Raw genomic sequence first — 11358 nt, 5'->3', positions numbered from 1 at the left:
TATACAAATAGTTCTAATCCAGGGGTCAGCAACCTTTCATATCAGAAGAGCTGTTTTTGGCCAAAAAGAAAAAAAAAATCTGTCTCCAGCTGCACAACACATTTGAGCCTGATAATGAAGGAAACACAGCTGTTTCAGTCTAAATTAGCCTATCAACAAATGAGCATGTGTTAATATGTTTTACCCCAAAGTGGCTCTACACTGGGCTATTTGTGATTATTTGGTACTTTGTACAAGGTCAATAAAAGCTAAAAAAAAATCTGTCCACACACCATTAAATTCTCTATTTTCCTTCAAGACTTTTCGTTTTCTGATTTGGAATCCACAGCAAACCTATCTGCAGAAACTCGAGACTAGATAACACTATTGAGATTCATCAGAATTGTGAGATTGTAGACATGTAATGCACTTTTAAGTTTACGAAATGTTAAATCATTTTTGTATTCAGCCTATAGGCTACAAATTTTAACAAATGGAGAATGTGAGAGTCATGTCAGTCACTTTAGGTTATTTTAAATCTTGAAATAACCATTACTCATTTCTACATCATTTTTCGTCAAAGCCACAGGGAGCCACTGGAGAGGGGCTAAGAGCCACATGTGGCCCCAGAGCAGTTGCCTACCCCTGTTCTAATCAGTTTTGATTGCGTTCTGTTTTACAGTGTGTCATTGAGTGCTTGGACCCATTGCTAAGAACCTTGTAGTTACTGAATGCACCCTTACGCCCAGCGATGACGTAACGACGCACAGAGTCGTCGAGTCGCGGCTGGCTCACATGTGAGTTTTGTTGATAATCATTTGTTCTGTGGATATTCACTTTTAAACAAAAGTTAACTTAACCTTGGACATTTTGTTAACCCGTTGAATATCTGTTCGTCACCTGAAGTGTCTTACTGTTGACAGTTTGCGCTGCGCGAGACCGCAGTGAGTTAATTATAGCTTGCTAGCTAACTGCCAAACAGATTATTTAGTTAACCCAGATAACGTTATCGTTAGCCTAATAGACGTTAGCTGGTACATTGTGATGCTTAAGGTCTAACGTACGAACTACGTGACTGACTTATTTGAGTGTTGTTTTGACTTTACAGTCGAGACGTAACAGGATACCTTTTTGCCCTTTAGTTACTCCACCGGCACAGTAACGTTATGCAAAGCAGCTGGTCATGGCTTGGAAGTCGAGGACCCGCAATCTACAGGTGTTTGACACGGAGCTGAGTGCCGACACGGTGGAATGGTGTCCTGTTGTATCGAGCCAAGACATCCTGGCCTGTGGGACCTATCAGTTACAGAAAGGGGTGAGACTGAATATAAGCAGGTTAACTGTCGTATGGGCAGAACCTCGTGCTAACCGACACTCAGCACTCTTGTTTTTATCTGTAGTGTATGTGACAAATGTTGCTTCCCTGTCTGTAAATACGGTGATGTCATCATAGCCCAACATCAAAACTTTTGTAGTCGTCACTGTCCACAGAAACACATTGGACCACACTGACACATTCAAACTAGAATTACATGTTTTAAAGGGATAGTTTTGTTTTTTTTTTTGAAGTGGGGTTGTATGACGTTCTTATCCATAGACAGTATATTACATACAGTAGATTTCAGTTAGCACGCGTCCAATTTGGAGAAGCAGACTGGAGTAACATGAAGGCTAAGTAATGCACCACTGGTGAGGCTTCAGCATCAAAATGTATTTTAACCAATTAAGAAAAGTCCCACCAAAAAGTATTAAGTGCCTGCTAAATTAAGAATATTTTCACTGCTTAACCTCAATGTCAGACTGATTTCCAACTGGAAAATTAAGCCAACATATCACTCTCTTCAAAGCCAGTAAACAGTAATTTATCTTTGCTCAACACAGGAGGTGCTGATATACAGCTGCCTCAAAGAGTTATTTTGTTTTTGTTTGTGTTATTGTGTGACTTTGGCATTTAAAATGGTCAGTTTGGATCCACAAAAGTCACACAGTAACACAAACTAACTTACTGATTAAAGCAGCAGTACATCCGGTACTCCAGTGTTTAGTGAGCTAAAATTACTGTTGTTGTTAATGGAATCTGGTGGCTTTGACTCCAAACTGGGGACGTGCTGACTGACATCTGCTTTATGTAATGCACGGACAATGCATAAGTACCCCTTACAACCCCACTTCCAAATATCCTAACTTTCCCTTTAAGTACTTATTTCCAACATTATAGGAGAACATGAGGGTGCTTGCAACAGGTAGAGGGGACAACTGCTTCAGGGGGCCCTAAAATCTCCAGGTGCCGTGTTAATTTGTTTGTTGAAATTTGTATTTTAGTCATAATGAGGCACAGTGTCAACTTACATAGTGAGAACCTTATCATTAGGCCCTGTGTCAAAATCTAGATTTGGGTCCCTATAGCAGGGCAAAAATGATACGGGTTGTTCACATCCATATTGTACCCATCCACTGTAGGAATCACAACCCTCTTCTGGCTGTTAATTTGAAATGGTCAGTACTTGTTAATTGAAATTGACATAGTATAACATATTATCGAAAACATGCCATAGGGTTCACTTATAGTGCCTACACACAATAACAGTACAAAGATCATTACTGTTATTCCATACCATATTTTATATATAGCCCATTTTTTTCTCACCATATGGGCTACACTTTTTAATTTGTGGACCAAATATGAATGTGACCTTTTTTAAACAAATCAATGCAAAGGTAAAGAAGTGTGTGCAGGAATCACATTTTTTCATTGACTTGACTTTTCAGGGGGGCCTGATTCCCTACACCACTAAATCAGCAGGAGGTGTGCGTGTTGCCTTTGACTCATCTCGGCCATTATTCAAGACCATAACTCAGGAACAGAAGGGGAGACATTTGGTCAGATACTGAATTGGTTACACTAATCTTGGGTGTCCACCTTGAAACTGTGCTGATTGGATTGTTCACATCCATATTGTCCAAAACAAAACAACATTTTTAACTTGTTTTATTGTACATACTTTTCCAATTGTGCAGTCTGAGTTGTTTGTGTCTTTAAAGTCTAGTGTGTAAGATTTAGTGGCATCGAGTGATGAGGTAGCAGATTGCAGTCAATTAAAACTTCTCCCGTGTGCCAAGCGTGTAGAACATCAGTGGCCGATTCACAAGAACTCGAATGGCCCTATCTAGAGCCAGTGATTGGTTTGTTTATTCTGGGCTACTGTAGAAATAACATGGTAAACTCTGTTGAAGAGAACCCACTCTGTATGGAGGTATAAACAGCTCATTCTAAATTAATGGAAACAAAAAGATTCTTAGTGTCAGGTGACATAGACTAATGAAGACATAGTTATGCATTTTATATTCCATTTCTGCCTTTATATTCCTAAATTCCACACACAGGACCTTTAATTTTAAACAGTAGTAACAGGTACTTATTGGGACTACAGCCACTCATGCTCGGTGTCTGACTGATGATTACATTCTTCCCGTAGGCAGGGGAAGAGGATGCCACCCCGAGCCGGACTGGTCGTTTGTACCTCTTTCAGTTTCGGCGAGAAGGATCAATGAGCCCTCCTCTGATTGAGCTACAGCACATGGACACAGCGGCCATTTTAGATTTGAAATGGTAAGAAATCCAGTTTGACCAGTGTGGCTCATGTTGTCATTGTGTGCTTCTGCTTTGTTGATTGTTTAACTTGCTCTCAGGTGCCATGTGCCAGTGTCAGGGGAGGCTTTACTGGGAATGGCAGCTGCCACCGGAGAGCTGCAGCTGTACACGCTGTCAAACAGTCAGGTGAGAAATATGGCATGAGAAGAATCACAGCAGGCAGGTGACAATTGATATTGTTAGGCTCATAGATGATGTTTGTGTACAGAAGCAGCATGTAAGGTTTTTGACAGGGCACATAATCCCTGAATATATACATCAGCGTCTGAGATCAAAACTGCTTGAAAGTAGCCTTTTCTACCACAAGAAGTCCAAACATGCAGTTCTCTACTTCTTCTTGTAAGTAGAGAACATAATTCCAACCAAACTCTGTTATACTGTTGCTTAATGTGGCATTGTCTGTCAGCAAAGTATGCATAAAAAGTACAACATACAGATGATTAAATTTGCATACCAAATTGTACTGTAATTTCAAGTTTTTTAAATATCCTTTTCTACTTATGTCATTATGCAGCTTGTAAAACACATTGAACTGCTACTGTGTATGAAATGTGCCATATAACAAATTAACACATCTGATGTCACATGGTCAACATGGTGGTGCACCCATTGAACAAAGCAGAATGACATCTTCATCATTTATATTACAACCCCAGTTCTAAAAAAGTTGGGACGCTGTGTAAAACATAAATAAAAACAGATTGCTATGATTTGACCTATATTCAATTGAATACATTCCAAAGACAAGATATTTGATGTTCAAACTCATAAACTATTTTGTCTTTAGATAAATATACAGCTTCCAGACTTCCAGCTTGCAATAGATTGTAGCACTGATAAAACTGACCGTATACACACACACACCAAATTTTGATTAAATTAAAATTGCAACATATTTTGAATAGCTACTTTTCAAACTGTAGAGATTGTTTTGGATGGACAAACACTCAATGTATGCAATATACTACTGTCCAATATGACACTTAACACGGTGTCAACACCGTCTGAACATTATAAGCTTGCACAGCTGTTGCACTATGTCACTGTTCCTTTCATGGTAGTTTACTACACAGGCCTTCAGTCTGTTTAGAGAGGAGGGTAAATATGTGCAAGCTAAAGTGAACCAAGACGCATTACTCATTCAGTAGGCTGCAGAAATGCTTAATAGCTGCTTGGTTAACTGAAATGACTGTATGAGCAGTAATGGGTGTGTTTATTCCACTCTACTCCTGTTATTATGTATTATAAGACCTGGTTGGACTATAGTTGTTGATGTGGCAGTGTACACTGACGACTGTGTGTATCCAGTAGGAAGGCGCCCGTAGTCTGCACCCTTTGTGCAGTTTGGAGGTGGGAGCAGAGCGGCTGGCTCTGTCATTAGACTGGTCCACTGGAAGAATGGACAGGTAAAAAACTCAGCATGGTTCAGAGCCTGAGCACCTGCAGCTGTGTTTTTCCATTTAACAGTTAATGTAACATTTTATACAAAAAAACACTTTACAATGTTGCCAGATTGGACAATTTTCCCTCCAGTTGGGCTACTTTTTATTCATTAGGGTGGGTAAAACATTTTTTGGGGATGTTGTGATCATTTGGGCTGCTTTTTGTAATATTAAGACAGTCTCCACCAACAAAACATCAGTCTGTATACCAATAGATCGGCACCTTCTCTCCAAGTATGATCCAGATTAATTTAGTAGCTCAGCTGAAAACACAATGACCATAACTGATGACCATCAAACCCATATGTTGATACGGTTTATTTCAACTAAGTAACTTAATTCCTATTCCAATTATTATTAAGTTATAGCTGTGTGATAAAAGACTTGGATTACAAATATCTGTCAATATGTATGTTCAGCCCTTTTCCAACTGGACAAAAACCCACTGACATCCATTAACATCTGACTTTTAGTGTGAAAGGTAACAATCAGTATTAATTTTCCAGGACAAATGAGACTTCAGTTGTCACAGATATTTATTGACTCCAGCTCCAATTGGCTCCAATCATCAGTGATGGAAACATGACACCTGGGTGTGAGTTATTTTTTATTTTTTTTAACAAGGATGGTAGAGGCATGACCCACCTTACTCTGCCTCTGATTAGCGTACCCTGATATTCCTAACTTAACCCTAACCAATTTCACTCCTCTTGCCTAAATCTAACCAACCCAACCAATAAAGGCAAGGAGTGCGAGCCAATCAGAGGGAGAGTAGGGGGGGCAGTTGTCATTGGACTGAATAGGCACCTCACATCATGACATGACATGACACATCATTAAAACAAAAAAACAACAACTGCTGTATATATGGTTCTGGTCTACTAGCAATTGGACAGGAGTCTATGGGTTTTTTTGCATTTTAAAAAAAGTGCATATACACACTAATTTCAGTGGGAAAAGGGTATGACATTAATATTTTGTTTATACTCACACATAAAAACCATTTCCTAAATAAATGAAAAGGGAATTAAAATTGGGCTACTTTTTTAATGGTTGTGAGGGTTCTTGGCTTTGGTTGGACTATTTTATTGCAACAATGGTCCTGTCAAATATCTCCTGTTTGTTTCAGCAGCAGTGAAGTGCGGGTGGTGTGCAGTGACTCCGCAGGCTGCATCAGTGTTCTCTCCCTGGCTGAAGGTGCTCTGACGGCTCTGTCACAGTGGAAGGCCCATGACTTTGAGGCCTGGATCTCAGCCTTCTCCTACTGGGACACACAGCTGATTTATTCTGGTAACTCTCCTCATTTAAATCATTATCTGTCACATTTTTAACGACCACTTGCAGAGCTTTCCCTGACCTTTTTGGAGGCCTAAGCAGAAATTTTATTAGGCCCCCAACTTTTCTTTGTGTGGCTGTTTGCCTGCCTGGATTCACCGAATGTCAGGATGTTTCTATGTCATTGTATGGTGTAGCTAAAATAACTGTGTATGTCACTTTATTTATGAATTGAAAATGTTACACATTCAGGGTTCTGTGTCCCATACACAAACATTTGGTATATGATATTGTGTCAAGTCTTTTTTTTTTCTTTTTTTTTTTAAGATATTTTTTGCCTTTAATGGACAGGACAGTTAAGTGTGAAAGGGGGTGAGAGAGAGGGGATGACATGCAGCAAAGGGCTACAGGCTGGACTCGAACCCGGGCTGCTGCGGCAACAGCCTTGTACATGGGGCGCCTGCTCTACCACTAAGCCACCGACACCCCATTTGTGTCAAGTCTTAAACTGTGTAACACAGTGTAAACAGACTGCTGCTGTCAGTCAATTCAGTATGAGCATGGAGCTCTGATGTAGTGGCCTCAAATTATTGTTGACCACAACCAGAGCTTGTTGAAGCCTAAGCTGTGCCCTGTTAGCATGAGCTTCCAGAGGTGTTTGACACATCCACAGAAGTTAGGGTTGTAAGGAATGGTTGGTAGTATGGCTACTAGATGAAAGTTATTATTTTAAAAATCAATCTTTGCTGCAGCAGTGAGTCTCTTGGGAAGAGATGTTGTCCAATACACAGATGCAGTATTTCCACACTGAAATGGGCAGTGCTGAATTCCTGATGAACTTCTCCCTGTCAAATACTTAATACAACACAATATTCAATTGGAGCCTAATCGATACCGACTTTTTGAGGCCGATACCAACATTAGTGTGTGAGAGTTGCCAAAATTTGCAAATGATAAATCTGCTTATTTGTATATAGCCTAACATTAGCTTTTAACTTCGGGCAATTGCATTTATGCTTAAAAAAAATAAAAAGTGGTGTTCATTTGTGAAGATTATTTTATTTTCTATAATAATGCAAAATCCAGTGGACAATTACCACAGGCTTTTTGTTAGGGGAACCAGGGTAATGCAAACTTCCAGGTTGGTTCACAAAAAAAATGTCATCCCTGCAGCACTCTGGGGGATTGACTTACTCTTGGAGCCAGCTTCACCCGCTTACTTGATGAACTGCGGTTTTTGGTACTTCCATATTGGCGTTGTTTTTCAGTATTTTTCGGCAGATTGCTGCTTGATTTTAACTTTTTTTTTTTTTTTTATAATTTCTTTATGCTTGTATATGCATTTACACTTTCTCCTGTGTGTGTGTGTGTGTGTGTTTGTGTTTGTCTCATTCCTCAACAGGAGGTGATGATTGCAAACTAAAAGGCTGGGATCTCAGGGTTGGTCCCTCCTGCCCTACTTTCACCAGTAAAAGGTAAGTACTGTTGTCAGTGTCAACAGTATTCATGTGGTCTGTCTGTTTAAGTACATCGCCAATTTCTGGTCCGTTCTCTTGAAGGCACTCAATGGGTGTGTGCAGTATTCACAGTAACCCACACCAGGAACACATCCTGGCTACAGGCAGGTAAATATCCCAATGAACTCTCTATGGTAACATAACACTGTGTGAGAATTAGCTTTTTGTATGATTGTGGCTACTGTTGAGTACCCATCTTTCCTCTCTCTGTGCTCCTTCTGTCCTTAAAACAACACTTACCTTTCTGGAAATTTTACACTTTTCTTTGTTTAGGTTAAAATGCTATTAATAAGCTGATGGCACACTGAAATGTAAGTGAATTCCACCAGAGATGAAAACTCATAATTATACCATTCTCATACGGTTCTAAGAAAACTCCGACCAATCATTGCATTCGATTGGCCGAGCGTCCTGTCTGTCTTCCACACATGGAGACCTCCAACTGATGTAACCGCTCGCGTAACAAGACTGATGCAGCTTCATCCTGAGCTAAAAAGGGACGAGATGGTTGCAGAGTTTCTGCTGGACAGGTATTTTTAGTTTGCCTCTAATGTAACATAGGCTAGCACTGTAGCACTGCAAAGTTACAGTTAGCACTGTAACTTTATTCTAAAACTCATCAGTCATCACTGACTCGTTGAGTTTTAAAACTCAGGGGTTGCGTTTGACTGTCTTGGTTGTAACGTCAACATGTGTTACACTCGCTCTCCTCTATCTAACGTTACCTTGCCAACGCCTACATCTATCATAGACATAATGAGGACGTAATGGAGGAGGGGGGACTAGGCCTTTGGACGGAGGTGGAGTTGCAGGTGGAGGGGGATGGGACTTTGGAGGGAGGCGGGAGTTGTGTATGTTCACATTTTTTCTAATCGCTGTGTGAAATGCAAGAAAGGTAAGAGTTGCTTTAACTGTCAGCTGACTCACTCCTTCAGTCACGGGATCATCTGTAAGCCTTGTGTTCTGGGTGTTTCTCTCTGCAGTTACGATGAGCAGGTTTTGCTATGGGATGGCAGGAACATGCAGCAGCCTCTCAGTGAGAGTTCTGTGGGTGGAGGAGTGTGGAGGCTAAAGTGGCATCCGACCCATCATCACCTGCTGCTGGCAGCCTGCATGCACAATGACTTCCACATCCTTCACTGCCAGCAGGCTTTAGGTGAGTATGGAAGACAGATTGGCAGGGAAGGAATTACTTGTTTTGAATGTTAACATAAACTTTCTTTTTTTTTCTTTCTTTTTTTTTTAATGATTGGATAGTCAAACAGTTAGTTAACCTAGTCACCAAGCATTTGCTTGGCCTCCTGATCCATAATGTAATGATACTAGTGTTAAAACAGTAAGTTGTTTAAGAGAAAATCAAGCTATACGTTTTTGTTTTGTTTTTTGTCTCAAACATTCTCTCGTTCCAGCTTCTCTTATGTAAGGAGTAGCTCTTTTTGCTATGTATGATAGCTGGTTGAATACTTTTGGGTTTTGGAGTATTAGATTTTTTTTTTTTTTTTTTTAAAAAAGGATCTTCTTGCTAATAGAATTCCAAGTTGCCACCCTGGGCTCTGAAAAATTATTTCTTTTCTATTTCCTGATATTTATACACAAATAATGGAATATTTGAGAAATCTATTGCCATATCAACTACTTTATTTATGATTATGGCATTTTTTGCTTTTATAAAATGTTGATAATCAAGAGATGACAAGAAATGAGGAAGAAAGTGATTCAACAAAGGTCCCATGCTGGATTCAGCCTGAGACGTTTACATAGTAAACTACTGCCAGATAGTAGTATTTATACTGGATAGTAGTTGCAGAAAAAACGTGCCAATTATGTATATTCACTGCAACACCAAGATATTTTCTGTATGGCTGGGGAGCAAAGGACTGTTGGAACTTCATCCATCATGCATATATGATCTCGGGTAACTCAACCAAAAAAGCCAGTAGATGACTGACAGTCATATTTGCAGTAACTTCAGAGTTGAGTAAACAGTTCAGTGAGGATGACCACTGTGATTCTTATTGCCCTGGCACTGGCAGAAGTAACTAAACACACTTTATTACACCCTAAGAGCACTTCAGCATTGCAGACCTACATCTTCATTTGAGAATACAGTGGGAACCAGTAGGTTGTAGTAAACATGCTGACCCAAGATATGTATCAAATAGATCCTGTAAGGAGCAGGACACTTCAAAAGTTAGCAATTTGTTTGTTTTTGACATAAAAGTTATTGTCAAGTTTGTGTGAAACCACTGATGTTGTCCTATCTTATCCAGAGGGTAATGGAGGAGCGTGTCCTGTCATCGCCTCCTACATCCTCCACAACTCCCTGGCATACGGAGCAGACTGGTCCCGGCTGTCCCTGGAGGAACCGGCTCCCTGCTCCCCTGCTGCTGCAGAACCAAAGCAAAGCCTCACAGAGAGTGGCGGACACTTGAGGATTCAGTATGAATCTCCCACTGCCAGTTTTGACACTTCCCTGGAAGATGATGCAGGACGATACATACCAGAGGGCATTGCAGCGCCCTCTATTACCCCTACTTTAGGCCCCACCCTCAACTCTAATGAGGATGCCCCTTCACTGTCCTGTCTGCTGGCAAGCTGCTCATTCTATGACCATATGCTCCATGTGTGGCGCTGGGACTGGACTCCAGATGAGGCTCAACGGGAATCAGACCGGTGTTGACCAGGCTTGAGCACTGGCTGCATTGACACTATAGAAATAGCGTCTATCAACATTATAACATGTGACACAGAATGTACAGCCCAACTGTAACATTGGCATGTTATACTGTTATTCCATTCACTGTCTTCACTATGAAGATAAGTCCTACCCACTCTGGAAGAACTTACCACTGAATATGCAATTAGGACAACCATATATTTTCGTAACATTTCAACAGTTGATTTTTATAAAAATGTATTTAAACAAATTGCTTAAAATCCTTATACTGTATGTCCTGTAGTAACAAGATCAATACCACAATTCACCCACATACCTTTCCTTCATCATAGCTTTTTTTTAAATACTTTGTGATTGTATTAAGGAAAACTGTTCACAAAAACACCTTGCTTGAAGACTGGCACCAATTTTATTATATTTGTGTGACTGTGTCTGATGACTATTGGTACTCAAAGGGAAAGTCTCTTCATGTGCACCCCTTGGCCTGATGGTTGATGACTTGTGATTTTATCCCTAATAAGCTGGTTGAAGGTTGGTATTAAGGTTCCCATGTAATGAACCTCCTCAAGAAAAAACCCTTATTGCATTTGTAAAAAGTGCTATGTCAGCATCTGTGCTGATCCACAGGTGGTGATGTTCACCATCTGGTGATTCTGAAAACTGTAGTATATCAAAATTTGTAGAAGCCACTTTAATTGCTGGTTACACTCATTGCATTTTCTGACCAATAAAGCTACACTTGCAAGCTCTAGGTTCACTGTGCATATCTGAACTTGGACACAGAGTGAACGTGTTGTTTAAATCAAGAGGTTCTGA

The 11358-nt window shown here is 40.2% G+C and overlaps 1 protein-coding gene across 3 annotated transcripts; it reads left to right on the top strand.

Annotated features, from left to right (window-relative positions):
- Positions 1 to 636: 636 nt before the first annotated feature.
- On the top strand, positions 637 to 11293 carry dph7 (diphthamide biosynthesis 7). Of its 3 annotated transcripts, none has more exons than XM_078170977.1 (10): positions 637 to 776; positions 1122 to 1294; positions 3456 to 3589; positions 3670 to 3757; positions 4943 to 5037; positions 6206 to 6363; positions 7751 to 7823; positions 7908 to 7973; positions 8849 to 9021; positions 10136 to 11293. In XM_078170977.1, the coding sequence occupies exons 2-10, from the start codon at positions 1163 to 1165 to the stop codon at positions 10543 to 10545; spliced, it is 1329 nt and encodes a 442-aa protein (XP_078027103.1). In that variant the 5' UTR covers positions 637 to 776; positions 1122 to 1162; the 3' UTR covers positions 10546 to 11293. The 3 variants fall into 3 exon arrangements, with proteins under 3 accessions (XP_078027103.1, XP_033476154.1, XP_033476155.1); XM_033620263.2 differs by having other exon boundaries at positions 6203 to 6363; XM_033620264.2 differs by lacking the exon at positions 637 to 776 and adding an exon at positions 783 to 923 and having other exon boundaries at positions 6203 to 6363.
- Positions 11294 to 11358: the final 65 nt, after the last annotated feature.

The sequence above is a fragment of the Epinephelus lanceolatus genome, chromosome 9 (assembly GCF_041903045.1).
Source record: "Epinephelus lanceolatus isolate andai-2023 chromosome 9, ASM4190304v1, whole genome shotgun sequence".
Lineage (NCBI taxonomy): Eukaryota > Metazoa > Chordata > Actinopteri > Perciformes > Serranidae > Epinephelus > Epinephelus lanceolatus.
This window is presented reverse-complemented; position numbering and strand designations above follow the sequence as displayed.

Excerpts from the sequence above, each read along its gene's own strand:
- dph7 (XM_033620263.2), top strand. The coding sequence starts at position 1,163 with ATGGCTTGGAAGTCGAGGACCCGCAATCTACAGGTGTTTGACACGGAG. Across the intron at positions 6,364-7,750 it reads CACACAGCTGATTTATTCTG|GAGGTGATGATTGCAAACTA; the intron begins GTAACTCTCCTC and ends ATTCCTCAACAG. Across the intron at positions 7,974-8,848 it reads CACATCCTGGCTACAGGCAG|TTACGATGAGCAGGTTTTGC; the intron begins GTAAATATCCCA and ends TTCTCTCTGCAG.